The sequence below is a fragment of the Oreochromis niloticus genome, linkage group LG5, assembly GCF_001858045.2.
Source record: "Oreochromis niloticus isolate F11D_XX linkage group LG5, O_niloticus_UMD_NMBU, whole genome shotgun sequence".
NCBI lineage: Eukaryota > Metazoa > Chordata > Actinopteri > Cichliformes > Cichlidae > Oreochromis > Oreochromis niloticus.
Genome location: NC_031970.2, coordinates 30,032,092 through 30,049,392, shown reverse-complemented (window position 1 = coordinate 30,049,392; position 17,301 = coordinate 30,032,092). Strand labels below are relative to the sequence as shown.

Genomic DNA, 17,301 nt, shown 5'->3' with positions numbered 1-17,301 from the left:
CATTTCTCATCATCAGCATTTATGTAAAGATGTGTTTGTCATTAAGCCCAGAAACATAAGTAGACATAATCTCCACAGACAGCAAACTAGATTTTTGTCTGCTTATTTGTTGTGTTGCAATTTTGGCAAACAACTATTGATGTTGGCTGTTCTCTACTCCAGACCTAGCTAGATCTGGTAACTCATTTTGTGGCACTATGTTGACCAACCCCCACATTTCTATTTGTTCACTAGTTAGGGATCAGTGTTTAAAATACAACAAATGAACATTTATTTTTTTTGATATTTAGGGAAGGCCTCTGAAAATCTAGAGATTTGTTAACACATAACTTTAAAAGAAAGAGATTTACAGTCCTGTACAATAATAAAACATCGGGACTTATCACACATTTCTATTTTGGTGCAGATGTGGACATTTGCATTAAAAACATTTGTTCATGTGGAGGGTTTTTTTTACTTTTACAATCAATCCTAAATAATTGGGTTACAATAAGCAGATTATAACATGTTGAAATAAAAGTCTTAAGGTTGCTTGTCACAGTGAGAGTTTATTTCGGAAAATGCTGAACACGAGTAAAAAAAAAACAACATTTTTTCACAATATATAATCATAGCAATGAACCACATTCATCTGTCTTCAATTAATCTTTCTTAAATTTTTCATTAAAGCAGGAAGAAGCACACACTTAAAAGTCTCTGAGTCTGAAGCACAAAGCCAACAGTGTGCATGTTTATCCTGTGCTATTTGTTTGGTTTTAGGTTGCAGTGTGCTTCACTTGCTGAACACACTGGCTCCAGGAGCTTTGGCAGCTGTGGGCTGGTCCAGCACGGTCTCCTTTCCTGTCCTCACACCACTGAACACAGATGGAGCAACTTTGCCCGCGCGTTCTGATCGCAGAATGAGACAGAGACACAGGACATATGTCAGAAAAACACTCTGTTTGTGGCACTTCTTCGATTCATAGTTGAGAATTTGACATTCATAATTTTAATCAGGCACTTCTTAGTAACAGGCACCAACCCCAAAGGAGCACTAATCATTCAACGTCATGTCCAAGTAAGCTGCTGTTAAACCATATCAGACTCTGCGGTGTTTGGAGTGTGGACATCTAGTACACTTATATGGATGTGAATGTGTGCAATGTTTGTGAGATAGTGCTGTCGTAGGACTTGGGGTTTTCTCTGTACTTACTTCTTCATAGAGTCCAATGTCAGTGTTTGAAGAGGCTATAAAAATGTCCCTCCACTCACTCCGACACACACCATTGGTGAATTATTATCAAGAAAACTACCCGAAACACGGGGAAGTCATCGGCACTGTGTCCTTTAAAAATCATATGTGTTTTTGTAGTTGTAGTTCTCCCTGGTGGTCTAGTGGTTAGGATTCGGCGCTCTCACCGCCGCGGCCCGGGTTCGATTCCCGGTCAGGGAACGAGTCTTTTTAGTTTTTTTTTTTTTTTTTTTAAAGAATCGGACACGAATACAACACAAATCAGCTAGTCTGTTTTTACTAGAGATACATAGTCATGTTTACAGTCTATGCGCCCATGACTTCATACTTGTAAGTCCAGGAAGACATAATGTCTTTGCAGATAGCAAAGACTTTACTCACCACACTCCACCATGACCTCATAGGTCTTACTCTTAACCTCGCCCTTCAGTCCCAGTTTACTGCGGGCTCCTTTCAGGTCCTCCTCCTTCATCGGTGGGCGCTTCTTCTTTTTTACCTCGCCTGGCTACAGTAAAGAAAATAAGGGCAAATAAAACGTATGTGGCTCTTTGGTTAAGCGTGGATTCATTGTGTATTCATTTGCTGTATGTGAGGTGATGTAACGTACCTGTGACATGGCTGTTATTGGTGCTCTGATCCCGCAGACAGTGTAATTGATTTGTTGGTTGTTATTCTGTTGTGTGTGTGTCTCTGTCCCCCAGACATTATATATAGTCCCGTGTCAGACTGCAGTGAGTCAGTCAGGCCCCCCCCTGCCATCGGTTCCACTGCCTGTTGTCACAGTGTATTATTAGGTGTGACGTGAAGGATAGTACAGCTGGAATGGGGCTCCCATCGTTAACGATAAGCTTACAGGCCAACAGCTGACAATTTTAGGACACAACACGAGTGGCAGAAGGCTACACCTCCTCCTCCGGTTAACCCTGCGCTCACATCCTCTTTTGAAAATGTCTCTGTAGGGCTTTGCACTACATTAAACTAGTGTTCACCACCCAGCAGTACCGCCTTGTAGAGGCAGTTCTTGGGAATCTGCTTACTCAGTTCTATAACTTGATTTAGGCAAGAGGGTGTTTCTTGTTGGGATGTCGTAAAAAGCATTTTCAGCCAGTTAACAAATTAACCATCAAAATAAGGGCTGGACCAGTAAGAGCCGCCCAAATGTCAATCTGGACCAGTTGTGTTTTCAGTACGCATTCTTAACTTAATATCTTAATATCTTGACTTAATATCATATTACTTTATGCACTCGATCCGGATTGTTTTAAATGCGTTTACACTTTTCTTTTAGCCTGAAACAAGTAAGCAAACAGTTCAGGCACTATTACTCATTAGACTTGGCATCAGTGTTTAAATTCAAGGTGTGAGCTGTGGGATGATGGAAACACCGACTCATCACTGTTTTAACTCAGTGACACAGAGTAAGACTCGTTACTGTTTGTATGTGATTGTTACCCATTTAGAGCAGTCAAAGCAGTTATAGGACTTTTAGCCATCATTTGGATTACCCATTTGTGCAGATGATGATTATAATGATTATTAAGACTTTCCCCATCTCATTACGCATGTATGTTTATGTTGGCCCGTTAAATATATCCTTCACCCTTAAACATTTTGGAGCTCCATCATTAGCATTTAAAACCACAACACTTAAAATATCAAATGATGTGTTTTTGAGCAGAACATGGTACTTACGGTGAAAGCAATAAATAGACAAAAAGACAAAAGGTGCCTTTTAAATCAAGCTGTTGATCCAACATGTCGGGAACTTTAAAGAGCCCCTAAGAATGGCTCCTGATGCTTAATTACTGCATGTGTATTTGCTGAAAGCAGATCTATTTCTGGGAACACAATCATTACCGGTCAACTCTGATAAGGAATGCGCTACCCCTAGTGGTAAACAGCAAGCAATCCCCACAATTAAAGAGATGCTGAAATCATCCTATGAATCACAGTGTTGTAATTTTGTTGTATAAACACGGCATTAAAAAAACAAATGCAGATATCAATGAATATCTTTGAATCTCACTTTTATAAAATAAATACAAAGTTTGAAAGTCAAGGTATGAAAAAACACTCTTGGGATGAACATCATTTCCCCCCTTTGTTTTTTTAACATAAATGCGTTTACACATGTTATGACGTCACATCATACTCCCTTTCAATCCCTGGTGGTCTAGTGGTTAGGATTCGGCGCTCTCACCGCCGCGGCCCGGGTTCGATTCCCGGTCAGGGAACACCTTTTCTCTGCCACAACAGAAAGTTAATTCACTACTTTCACTCTGTATCATACCGTTTATTTGAAAAGCATTTATATGATAACTTATTTCCATCAGATGTTTTTCATCAAGTAGCTCTGTAAAATACTAAAGCCCTCTTTGTCCTAGTTCAGCTGACAGTTACCATGACTTCTGCACTGTCCTGTACTTTCTCCTTTTTAAAAATGTTCCTTACCAACATGCCAAAAACATCAGAATGAAATCATCAGCAGCACCGTAATCATTGTAGTTTAAGTCACGCCTTTTACTTTAAACAGGACCAGCAGTCACACATATATTCAGCACATGCCAGTTTATATACACACTAGAGTGTGTGTGTGTGTGTTAAATCACACACACAAACACGCCCTTTCTCTCAGCTGCCTGGTCTGCACTTACTGTTTACAGTTTAGAGGTCTATGTACGTCACATTCTTAACATTAGAGCCTACTGGATGGTGCTTCATGCCTGAGGGGTGTACTACAAAGTGAGATTAGTGGCTTAGAAAGCTATGTTGAGCTTAAACTCAGAGTTTTGTGTCACAAATGTGTCGCCTTTTTTAGCTTGCAAAATTGCCATAGTAACTTATGCTCAACACATAAACTGGACAGGAGCAGGTTATGTTCCGAGTTTCAGTTTAAAATCAGCCGAAGTCTCACATTTTCAGTTACAGCATGTGTTAAGTGCAATGTAGATTCTATGCTAGGGGAATGTATTTAATTTGTGCAAGTTGTTAAGCTGTATCTTAATAAACCACTGAATGAAGTGCAAACTGCACCACATTTTTACTGGAATTTGCATGTACTAATAAGATGATACTAACACAAGGAAAGCCTGGCTGTGTTAAAACTGTCTTCGTAGTATACCCCTCTGGAGATCTCCAGCTCTGCTTAAAATAGTCAAAACCAAACCAAACCAAAACAAAAAATAAAATGACTGCTGGTAATTTAACTGAGGCACATTGCTGGAACTACAAAACAAAAACACAACAATAACAAAATAAAAAAACAACAACAAAAAAACCCACACATTAGAACGGGGAAAGGCGAAAGCTGAGAAAAATGGGAAATTGTGCAAGAACCTGTTCCCATATTTACTTTCTCCATTTAAGTCAAAGTATGAAAAAACACTTTTGGGATGAGCATACTCACCTTTTTTGGCCCGAAAGTAAAACACTCAAAACTTTAAAAAAAAAAAAAAAAGTACATTCAAAGACTAAAACATAAAGTCAGAGCACATCAGTAAAAGAGTCAGACATGTTGCAGTCGTTTGCTTACAGAAAAAACAGTGGCTGAGCTGACATTAGAAGGATGCTGCAGTGCAGCGCTTGCAGTCTTACAGGTTCAACAGTTCAAAAGAGACTTCAGATGTCTTTGTTAAAAGAAATGGAAGATTGCTGCAAGAGTTAATGTGCTCCATTCGACTAAAGTAACATCACATACAAGATATACGGTAGTTAAGTGTGTTGCAAAGTTTTGAGAGTCAATACAGTGATTCAAAACCTGACGTAATGCTCCTCTTAAAGTTGAAGGGTGTGCAATTGTACACACCGTCACAGACACACGTATAACACGGGCCATGGTGGGGCATCTACATGTGACGACAACAGGACAGACGTTCACGTGGAATGAACACAAGGAATACATCTTTTTTTTTGTTTGCTCAGTTTTGGGGGTTTTTTGGGGGGAGGGGGGACGACACTTAGGAAGGATATGAAATGTAACCCACTACATCATATCTGGCTCTGCTGGAGCCAGTTCAGTTTCCCCATTACATTAAAGATTTAACAGTAAGTTTACTGTTTTTGCCAGTGTCCTGAAACACAAAAATCACATCGTGAGAGTCATGTTTAAAATGAAACAATGATTAAAAAAAAAAAAGAAAGAAAAGAAAAATGGTCAACTGCTAAAAAACGTTCATATAGCTGTCCTCCAGGAGCCAATGGTAAAGGGGCTTCAGATACAGTGTATTATTTTGTAATTGAAGGTCACTGATTGAAGGCAACATCACACAATCTGTAGGGGAATGGGGAATGTATGCGGACTTTTTGATCCTAACAGTAAAGCTAGGCACGCAGGTCAGACAGGGATCCCCATGCGAAGCTTCTTCTTTTTCACCATCTTCACACCAGTGAGTCGACGGACATCGTCTTCATCAGACTCATCCATTTCATCATCTGCTGAGAAAAGGATCTGAGGAAGACGAAGGAGAGACAGAGACATATCAGACCTCAAAGGTTAGACGGGGTTAACGGTTACATTTTAAAAAAAGACAAACAAAAAAAACAAGAAAAAAAAAGATCCACGATGACTGCCATCATCATTATCATGTTGACTCCCAGGTGCACTGTTTACTCTAAAGTGCTTGATCACAGAATAGAGATAAACACAGAAATATTTCTTTTTATATTTGCCCTCCAGATGTTTTACAGCTCGTTCCCATAAAAGCACAGTCACAACTAAACAACTGTTTTTTAAACAACTTTTAAACAACTGTTTAAAATGCCAATGCCTGTCTGCACCATTTCATAATCAACCCCTGCAAATTTTGTATTTTAACATGTGGAAAAGGAAACAACAACAACAAAAAAAAGAGACTTTACTCTCCCAACAAAGTCACTCAGTACTAGTGTCAATCTAACCCCAGAAAGAAAAATGAAAAGTTACGAGCCAGCCAGGAGTCGAACCTAGAATCTTCTGATCCGTAGTCAGACGCGTTATCCATTGCGCCACTGGCCCCATGGTTCAACTACTTGTGCCCTGCGTGCAAGGTCCAGGTGTTTCTCAGAAAGCTAAACTGCACTGCTGTGACCTTTGACGCTTTCAAAATCCACTTGATGTTGTTTCACAATGTAAACACATCCTAACAGAAGCTGGAGTAAACACTACAACACTACAAATAAACTTGAGGGCAAAGATGACTGCGTTAAAGGGGACAAGAAACGCTACACATTAACAGCCAATTACTGCTAAAGAGACAGACAGTGAAAGTGGACAGTATATTCTCGGTTTCGTAACATAAAACTCATTGTTGCAGCCATTCACAAATGTGAATCCCCTTAAAATGATTTTTGGTTTTAGTGTCTGTATTTTCCTCTGAGTTATTGATTCTGTTACCTCCATGTCAGTGGTTGAGAGCAGTACTCTATCGTGTAAATTAGCCTTTATATGGGCAGTGTTTCATGTCCCCTTTAAGGAGATTTGTTGTATTTTACATAAAGAGGATTCTGGAGAGTGATTAAATACTGGACTTGTGGAGGTCTGTGCAACCTCATAAATATAACTATAGTTATTAATAATTACATCTGTGACTGTTAACTCAACTGCACTGTTGCTCATTTTCACACCATGTAGTAACTGTTATACTAAAGGCCCACATATGTTCATGTCGGTCACAAAATGCCCTAAAATCTCTCCATAGAAAAGGTTACAAACCTCTGAATCCTAAAAGCTAGTTATTGTAGCTTTATTTAATGAAGTTATGCTGTAATTCTACTATAGCGTTAAGTAGGTCAGAGAAAATGTATTCATAGTATGACTGTTCTCATCTTATGCAAGAATAACAATAATTGCTTCTATTATTTCAACCAAATCAAGGCAACCCAGAAAATAAAACATATACGAGCCAGCCAGGAGTCGAACCTAGAATCTTCTGATCCGTAGTCAGACGCGTTATCCATTGCGCCACTGGCCCGCAGTGGAATGCAGTGCCCCCCTACAGGAATACATGCGTCTTACTACAGCTCAGCCCATCCCCCACAGTCTATTGCTCTGCTGACTGCATGTTGTACTCAAGAAGGAAGTAACACAAAGCTGGCGTTTGTCAACGCTGCATGACTGCTACAGTGTTAAATTGCCTCAAAAGATAAGCCTGATATTGCTTTGAGATCAAATACACATACATCAAATACATACAAATCTGTGACAATGCACATGAACTTATAAACAACCACCAATTTTACAGGCCAAAAGTCATTTCAAAGGATAATAATATGTGTATTGATTTCTGAGTCCTTGCTAAGATAATATGAAAATAATCTTCTTTTATTGTCACAACAAGTTGTGTTTTACTCATTTATACTCTGCCCTACTGTTCTTGGACCAGCTGGTTGTTGACTTTGTGGCATGTTTCTAATAGCAAAGTTGCTGAGTGCCCTCTGATGAACAAACATTGCAAAGACTATTTCTCCCATGTACCCTTTACTTTTAAATTTCCATTTAACAACTGTTTAAAATGCTACTACCTGTCTGCATCATTTCATTTTCCTAATCAACACCTGCTAAAGAAAACAAGAACCCCCCCCCTCAAAAAAAAAGAATAACTTCCAGCAAAGGACAACAGTCACTGAGTACTACTGTCAATCTAACCCCGGAAAGAAAAAAAAATAAAGTGACGAGCCAGCCAGGAGTCGAACCTAGAATCTTCTGATCCGTAGTCAGACGCGTTATCCATTGCGCCACTGGCCCGCTGCAGAATGAAGTGGCCGCCTACACATATGTGCGTCTCCAAAAAGGTTAACCCATCCCCCACAACTCTGTGGTATAGTAACAGCATGCGCTCCAAAGGTAGCAGCACACAAAAAGAGGCCATGAAAAAACTGCTGCCACTATACTTCAGGACTAGAAAGACAAAGGTGTGTGTATGTGTATGTGTATATACGTATATACACACACACACACACACACACACACACACACACACACACACACACACACACACACATATATATATATAAAATATAAAATGTGCTGTACCACTTTTTATTAGGTTTGAGCTCAAAAGAGGATTACTGGGTTAAAAAAAAAGAGAGAGACACACAGATGGACTGAAGAAATGAAAATGGTATGTGTCAGTTGAATCTGTCTCCTTTAGCATTAGCTTTCCAGTTAGACTTACCTCTGACTCAGAGTCATCATGGGAAAGAGCTCTTCTGTATCGCACCTTGCCGTTCCCCCGTGAGTCCTCTTCCCTCTCTTCAAGCTTTGCTTTTGTCCTGTGCTTCTTCATTAGGAAATTATCTACTACCCAGAACATTAGGGCCTAAATGACACAGAAAATACAGGTGAATGATTTCTCTACAGAACTGATTCAACCAAAACTAGAGAAACAGCTTTTACCTTTGTGTGCAAGCAATACAATGGACACTGATGATTTTGGTAACCAATGACAATGTCTCACTGCACGTTAGTGACACAATATTATCCCAATACTTCACTCACTTCATTCATGTTATTGTGACTTGTAACATTTTTTGATCTGCTGAGTAACATATATTGTGATTTATCACATTGTTTCAACTACAAACTAGGTCCTCAAAATTAAACCATTTTTCTCCCACCCCTGCTAGACATGTAATATTGGTTTTGCAGGAGATGTAAAAATCAGACAAGAAAAGAAAAGAAAGATAAGATAAAAGCAGACTTACATTTACGAAAAATGGAACGATGAGCATAACGATGGCCAGTTCCAGGGCAGGATTGTGTATAGGCTTGAGGAGTGCCAGCTGCCACACAAACAAACACAACAAGCACAAATATAATGTTGCACTTAGTGACAGCATTAACTTTTGATGGTTAAACATGCAGCCCATAATATTATTGTACACTGACATTATTATAGTGTTAAGTGCACAAAACAGTATTCAGTGGACCTGTAAATGTGTCATATGTTTTCAGCATGATGTAAACCGTGTACAGTTAATAAAGCCCACCTCTCACTATTCAGTGTGAAAAGTGGCCAAGAAAATATTCAATCAGTCCAGTGTGGCCTTCCACACACGTTATTCTGGGTATAACATGTGGCTCAGGGGGGGTTGAGAAGCGTATCCGCAACCGGAAGGTTGCCGGTTTGATCCCCGGGCTCTCTGTCCTGGTCGTTGTGTCCTTGGGCAAGACACTTTACCCTACCGCCTACTGGTGTTGGCCAGAGGGGCCGATGGCGCGATACGGCAGCCGCGCTTCTGTCAGCCTGCCCCAGGGCAGCTGTGGCTACAACAGTAGCTTGCCTCCACCAGTGTGTGAATGTGAGAGTGAATGAATAGTGGTGTTGAAAAGCGCTATATGAAATCCAATCCATTATTATATTGGTATTTTAAAAAAAAAAAAAAAAAAAAAAAAAAAAAATCATACCACATGGGACATTTAGACAAACAAAACAACAACAAACAAGCTTTATTTGTCACATCATACAGAGTACAACATATCATGAAATGCTTGTGTCTGAGCTGCGGACAGGCTGCAGACGTAGCCACACCATTCCAGGGCTTGGTTTTAGCATGGGGGGTATAGCCAGGACTCTTACTGGATACCGGGCGGGAATCGCAAGTTCAATTCCCGCCCGGTATCCTGATTTATATCAGTATACTGGTACATCTGGCACCACTACAGGTTTTAGACAGTTAAAAAAAAAGAAAGAATAAACGTGAGATCCATAGCAAACTCTGGCAGGTAAATCTAACATGTCACAGGTTGACCACAAGTGGCACAGTCTTATGAGATGCAGTCAAGAGCAACCTTAGTGTTGTTGTAAACAGTACATCTTTAAATATAACATGAATAATATCAATAAAGAAATGGCCTTGTAACTTGCATTATGTGGTGATATATTAATTAATAATGAGCTCATGTTGCTTATTTGAGTGAGTCATGTGGAGCTGGTATGGCCAGTTAAAGGATGCTGGTCAAAAGAAACCTTCAAAGAGAAAGCAGAGGTTTTGTACACCATCGATCCTTATAAAGACTATGCAAAGAAACAAAGCGATTTGAAATACTTCCACCACATGCCTCTGTTAAAGTCCAAGTTAAAAAAACAAAAACAAAAACAAAAGAAAACAGCCCTAGTGGTCTTGTGGTCCGAATTTGGCACTAACTGGTGTGGCACAGGTTCAAATCCTGGTAAAGGAATGCCCCTACAGGTGTTTTGAGATTTAAGCAAAAGTCATATTCTCTGCCTTATAACATAAAACTGTGTGTAGGCAGTGTATTATCCTGAGGAAATCAGGAGCCCGGTTCAGAAAACCTCAGTTTCTGGTCACATAAAGTTGACTTTAAAAATGTGCAAATAAAAAAATTAAAAAAATATTTAAAAAAAGCTGTACTTTTTGTGCACAGTCCTGCAGAATATTAATATGGACAAACCGAGTAAATCTGTAGAAAAAGGGTCCATGCCACAGCATCTGGAAACTGCCCCCCCCAATTAAAATCGTGTCAATTAAACTTTGTTTCATTCAAAGTCAACCTGGGTTTATCCAGCCTGGATACGAATAAGTTCACATTAAAGAAACAGTGACCTATTACAAAAGGACGGGTCTGTTATACTCAAGCGAAATATAAGCAAATGTGTGGAATTTAAGAAAATAACAGGCTGAATGGAAAACAGCTGCTGCAAATAGAAAGGAAAGAAAGAGAGGAAAGCTGGCAAATCTGCAGACTGCATAGTATGCATGGTTAGGCATCAATGAGGCATAACTATGCCTCGGTTATATCTGACTACAATAACAGCAGTATTACCGTTAAATTAACGTGTTGCAGATAAACAACCTTTTATTTTTATTTTTTAGCTGTAACCCCGTGGTTTTAGACCATTATTTCATGCACAGGCTAAAGTTAAAATTACTGTTACTTTAATCGGACACAAAACCACAGAACAACTAAATCTTTTAAATAAAAGAGGCAAAGACACCGAAAGATGCTCTCCCACCTTGGAGATGTGCTCTGCTAGCTAGCACATTAACGCTGCTGTTATTCGGTGAAAACTGGAGGAGAGGCCACATTTTTACCTCACTGCCGTAACGACACTTTACTCTGAAGGCTGTGTTTTTTCTTTCCCGACAAGAACAACTTTTCTACCCATGTATCGAAGTTGTCAACGACCGACACCCACGCTAACACGAGGGAAAGGCGGATCCCGCACGTAATTTGCGTAGCTTACGTAGTCACCGCATGGCCTGAGGTGCGTTCATTCCCCCCCAACACTGAGGTCTCAAATAATCAGTGCGCCACAATTGCTAAAGTACAACACAACATGAAAAATTGTCTCTGGAGGCCCAGTGGTTAGGAATGAATGCTTTCAGTGCCCCTGGGTCAAGTCCAGCAGGGGAATGAATGCAATAGTTTCTCAAATAAATGCAAGCTGCACCCTGGGCCAGGAACAACTGCTGCTCACACCACACAGACTCTTTGAAAACATCTGCAGAGCCAACAAAGGTAGTACTGAAGAACCCAGAGTGAAGTTAAACCCAAGTGTACACTAACCCCAGTCAAGCTGCCAGAGGCTGGCCTTCAGCAGGTAACAAACACAGTGATGAATTACAGACTCTGTTTCTAATGTTGCAATATTAAAAATCACAGTTAAGTGCTCACTGGACAACTTGCTTGGCTCTCAGCTTTGTGCTCATACTGAAACACTCAAAGAAAGATGCTGTGTGTCCTCATCATTTGTGAGATTAATTTAATTATTAAATGGTAATTATGTAAGTGTATTTCTCAATGTGAAAGTAAAACTGTTACTAGCGTAACAAAATACTTTCTCCAGGGAGTACTTAAAAATATAAATCATTAGTTACAAATGCCTTTGATTTATGACTCAGAAAATGCTGTTTCAGTGTGCCTTATTGTATACACAGTGATGTAGGACCAAGGTTATTATTGTTAAATATAACTAAATAAAACCTGAAACTAGATCTGAAAAAAAAAAAAAAAAAAAAAAAAAACAATTTAGTTAATTTGAAAAAACTTAAAACAATTTTGTGAACTTGGAAAACTTAACTAAACTAAAATAAAATATAGCACAAAATTTGTATTTGTTAGATTGGTTAAAAAAAAATAATTAAAAATTAAAAGTTGCTTCATGAGGTTTAATATATTTACTGAGACTTGATGTCGACAACACTGTGAGTGAACTGCTTTCAAAAAGTTTTTTTTTTAAATATCTGTACTGATTTTCCTAGATCTTACCACTGACATATGCCCTCCAAGACTGAAATTAACATTAATTAAACTAAAACATTTTCAAAAAACTAAACTGAAACAAGCAAACTCACTCTGGAAACTAGCTGAACCTAAACTGAATTCTAGAAATTACAAAAATATAATAACTCTCTATAACCATGCTTTACTGTATTTACACAAGTTCTCTGGGCATCATCTTTGTGTACTAAACTTCCCAAATTACTCTTAAACAAACTAGCACAACGCCCACCAAAACGTTCAGTTGTAGAAAACAAGACCAGAGCAGCATGCTGAGTGAGAGGCAGGGCTGACCCGTGTAAAGTGAATTTACCTCACATGTATAGTGTGGTCATGTACGAAAAACACACTCTTCTACTGACCTGCTTCCACTGGGGGGATGAGGAGGACCAACATGATAAGGACTTTCTCAAACATCATGATGAGAATGTAGAGGATACACTGCCCCAGCCACGCTGTGCACTGCACTGGCTCTCCTGGGGAGACAGATGATTGTTTAAAACCATGATTATGTATTTCACATGTATATAGTACAGAAATATTAGATGTCACTGCTTTGGTGTTACATAATTGCCAAAAGAACAAAGTAAAGCATTGAAAGGGTAGGAAATGGCACTGCAGCACTATAATAGCAAGGGCAGCTACTGCCCTCCACTGGACATCGCAGGCACTGTCCTCACCGTATTCTCCAAAACGCAGAGAGTCCCATTGCCTCCATTCTACAATAGCACTGACGGCTCTTACCCCTGCATAGATCAGCAACATGCCCAGAGAAGCATCTAACAAGAAATTAATGAGGTATCTGGAGGGAAAAGGGAAAATTAATGTGAACTGAATGTCTACAAAGTTAAATGATCTTCATTTTAAAAAGATTACTCTGATTTATCAGAGACATCCAAATACTCACAATGAGCAGGGATCCTCCTCTGTGAGGTCCGACAAATAGACATTAGCAAAGTGGATGAAGAGCATCCCAATTGCCTGTTTTGAGGTGTCCAGAAACCTGCAGATACACGCTTACGTTACTTCCAAGGCACTCCAGTGGGTCTCATGCGGTTTCTTTGCACAGAAATTAATTTGGCGCTGGCTCCATTCCCTTACCAGATCTTCCAGGGTCTCCTCTCATGTTTGGGCTCCCTGAAGCGCTTCACTGAAGAGGAAAGAGAGTGCCACACAGATAGTGGGATTTTACAACAAATCACTCTTGCAAATAGAGTTGCACACATTCAAACATTCTCTCTTGTTTTCATTAAACCAAGTTACAACCCTGCTCTCAGCCATCAAAGCTCCAGTGAGCATTTTATTGCTTTCGTAGATGGATACTGGTTCATTCTAACTAAGACTCTTGCCTTCGTTGCCCTGATATCAGTCAATTAAGTGAACAAGCGAGAAATCAAAGAGTTTCTAATCAAGCTGACATGAAACTACTAGCTATGAGAGTTTAAGTGAAAGGGAATGGATGCTTCTTTCAAAATGATGAAAAGGGAGAGAATCAATAAATCAGTGTTAGAAGGAAAACTGTTCATCTAGTCTGACCAATTTAAAGATACATGAAATAAAGTGATACAAATTAAGCTATTAGTGAAAGTGTTTGCTAAGCACTACTGCTGGGTAACAAACACTAAAGCCACTGTATGTATGCATCGGTGTGACTGTTATTCTAGGAAGCAATCTGCTTCACTCAAGTCTTCACTTTACGGCTACATCATGGAAAGTGGACATCAAACTACTTCACTTTTGTAAACTTAAACTAAATGTTGTTGTTGCGCTGTCCAAATATATACTGAGGGCTACTTTTTACGGAAAACTATGAGTCTCCGACCTGTGACTCAAACCACACCCCACTTACAGCTGGGTGTGATGTGAAGGCAGACAGAGGCCTCTGCTTCCTCCTTCTGCCCAGAAAAAAAAAAAACTACTCACTGCTGCGAGGCTGCTGAGCCACATAAAACTAAGGCTTCTCTCATTAGGTCACACAGCTGCTAGTTTGGTGCCAGACACTGGCTGAACCCAATCTTCTGTGCCAGTGTTTCCTTGTCTGTGTTTATGGACATTTGCCTGCCCATCTCTAATGTAAAGCCACCTTAGCCTGAGGTGTAAAAAGGACATTTTTACAGTCTGTCCACATGGAGAGGTAAAAGAAGATGAGCTTAATGACAACAAGCAACTACAGACAATCTAGCAATAGTCTCGTGCTGCAGTAGGTGTCACCAAGATGACATTTAGCCATTACGAGACAAGCACAGCCAAAGAAAAAAGAAAAACTAGATATACTTTTGCGCTACAATCTATGTTGACTACATAAGGCAGCATGTTTCCCATTAGGAAGGGCCCTCATCTTCATCAAATTAAAATACAATGATCATTATAAATGCAACCTTGAAACAAGATTGGTCCAGGCCTGGGTTAATGATGACTGCCACCGGTGGTGTTGACCAAGACGGTGCTGTTGGAAACTATGCTACTGCTGAAAACAAATGAGGAGGAGAGGGGAGAGGAATGTTGTTGGACTCTGCACCATTGCACATATTATCATCTGTGTCATGTTGCAATTGTACATCTGTTCTGTTTACATTAAGAGCTTATGTGAATAAAGCTAATTCTGATTGTGATCCTGAGGTCGTGAGAAGAACACAGAATGTTTACAGATGTAGAGAAGAGGGACATGCACAGAGGCGAGGGATAGGGTGAGACAGAGGCAGGTGATCCAGTGTGGCAACTCCTAAAGAACTGAAAGAAGAAGTGTGTTTTGAAAACTCAGTGATACTGCAGTTTCCTAATCCTATTTAAGATGGTCTCTCTAAATAGTTTATTGAAAAAAAATAATAAGATGATCTCTGCTTCTGAAATCCATATATGCTAGTTGAGACAAAGAAACCTCATTAGTGGCTGTTACTGTGAAGCACCTACAGGATATATAAAGAGTGACCATCACTTGAGATACAGCACTTTACTCAAAAACATATTCTGAATCTACTTAGGACAGTTTTCTATCTGCACATCACCGAATCAAAAGAAAGCAACATTTTGTATCTTTCCTCCCCACTGCGATTGCTTCCTCAACTGACTGCCAAACAGAAATGTATGTGAAAACTACAGCAGCATCCAAACAAAGTCATTTTCATTTATTTTTGCAAAGCGCAGCAGTATATGGAGTACATGCAGCACGAAAGGTCAAATGTGCCACTAAATGCAGAGAGGAAGTATCTTTTTTTTTTTTTATTATTATCAACACAGCCAAAAAAGCCCCAACAAGTGATTCCAATTGGTATGCTGTTACAGTGAAGTGAAACCCCTGCATTTAGATTTACACGTATTAATGTCGTTTGTCTGGCTCTGTATAGATTTACCTCAACCCTCCCAGCTGAAATCAATATCACATTTGATTATCGGAGTGTTGCCATTGGATGATACCCGCTTACATCAGCAGCTGGTGTCAGATATCTGATACACAGCAGAGCATTAGCCATACTTACACATGAGCGTGCTGAAAGCCATCACAGCGAGAAGACCTTGCAGGAAGATCCCAAAGTGGTTCATCAAGGCGCCGTTCTCGCACCCCCTGTTATTGGGATCTGGTGTCGGTACAGAAGACACCGATGTATTGGTAGGAGACACCGCGGGCATTCCTGCTCCTGCCGGACCGGCCAGTGCCACCTCTCCGTGCTGGGACAGCATGTTGACCCCGCTTGCTGCAGCCATGGGACAGAAGATCTGGACGTGACTAATTAATAAAGTGAAGAAAAGCAGCAGCAGCCGCTCGGACCCAGTTCTGTTGCGTAGTTGCCGGTCAGCTAATCGATACGCTAAGCAGGACAGTCTTCGGTGAAAGATGGTGACATCCTCTCCATTGAAAGCTCGCACTCATTCTCCTGCTTCAGACATCCATACAGCCATAGCTTCTTTGTCACTGGGGAAGTGAAGCCGTCGGCGGTGGAAGTTGCAGCGACGAATAGCGTGGTCCCAAATGAGCCGTGTACACAGTTTAAAACGGCAATGCAACATTAAAAAAAAGAAGCTAGTTTAAAGGTACACACACACAGTAGAGCAAACACTTCCTAGGTCGACCTGGAATCTTCTAATCTGGGAACTAACATCAGCAACAAACATACTCCCGGCTAAACTGCACTATAAACTGCAGGTGTTTAACGCGTTATGCGGACATGTCAGCCACTCGGAGGTAAATTTCAATTGATGGGAAACCGTCCACCGTCAAAGGAGACCTAGCGACTGAGGTGCTGCTATCGTTATCTACCTAGCTAGCCTCGAAGCGAACTACTGAGTTCAGTTAAGGAAAAGCTTTCAGGCAAAGTTATACTTCCTGCAAGGTTTAAAGCGGCGCGTGCACCGGCGTCTCGTGACAGTCGCGCACGGTACCAGCTCGTGTGTTTAAAAAGAACAAAAAAATAAGTGTCAAGAACTGCAGGTCACAGCTCGCGTCTCTCACCCAGCTGCTTCCCCTGCCCGGCAGTGCCCACTCATGTTGACAGACGCTGGCTCACGTGACGTGCACGTAGCCACAAAGTGCATGCCGGGAAATGAGGAACAAACACGAGTCGCATAAAAAGTCGTTGTTCAGCTTTTATTGCAGTGTTGTCTTTAAATAGCAGTGATAATAATCTTCAAACGAAGGCATGTGCTATTGTTCTGAGCACAAGGGAACTACGAGAAAATTAGTAAACACAAACATCACACAAAATGAAGCACGTTACATCAAACCGCACGACACGGACTGAAAAAAAAAAAAAAAACGAGGGGTAAAACGACTTACAAAAGCATGTTAAGAGTATCATCTTGCTTTAAAACTGCCAATTTCATTTAGCATTAGCAATTAAAATAACCCATTGCT

At 40.2% G+C, this 17,301-nt stretch overlaps 1 protein-coding gene and 5 non-coding genes across 6 annotated transcripts; 2 read left to right on the top strand and 4 right to left on the bottom strand.

Moving 5' to 3' along the window:
• Nucleotides 1-528: 528 nt before the first annotated feature.
• stimate (STIM activating enhance) lies at nt 529-16,871 on the bottom strand. Its single transcript, XM_013270001.3, is given in 11 exon segments — nt 529-888; nt 1,613-1,736; nt 5,571-5,678; nt 8,383-8,526; nt 8,912-8,989; nt 12,815-12,829; nt 12,831-12,928; nt 13,133-13,254; nt 13,360-13,455; nt 13,554-13,602; nt 15,929-16,871. Coding segments are annotated over 11 exon segments (1,176 nt in total). The 5' UTR covers nt 16,155-16,871; the 3' UTR covers nt 529-772.
• Nucleotides 1,361-1,432, top strand: trnae-cuc (transfer RNA glutamic acid (anticodon CUC)). Its single transcript has one exon. It is a non-coding gene; the product is annotated as a tRNA-Glu (tRNA).
• trnae-cuc (transfer RNA glutamic acid (anticodon CUC)) lies at nt 3,394-3,465 on the top strand. Its single transcript has one exon. It is a non-coding gene; the product is annotated as a tRNA-Glu (tRNA).
• trnar-acg (transfer RNA arginine (anticodon ACG)) lies at nt 6,152-6,224 on the bottom strand. Its single transcript has one exon. It is a non-coding gene; the product is annotated as a tRNA-Arg (tRNA).
• On the bottom strand, nt 7,107-7,179 carry trnar-acg (transfer RNA arginine (anticodon ACG)). The gene has a single exon. It is a non-coding gene; the product is annotated as a tRNA-Arg (tRNA).
• trnar-acg (transfer RNA arginine (anticodon ACG)) lies at nt 7,880-7,952 on the bottom strand. The gene has a single exon. It is a non-coding gene; the product is annotated as a tRNA-Arg (tRNA).
• Nucleotides 16,872-17,301: the final 430 nt, after the last annotated feature.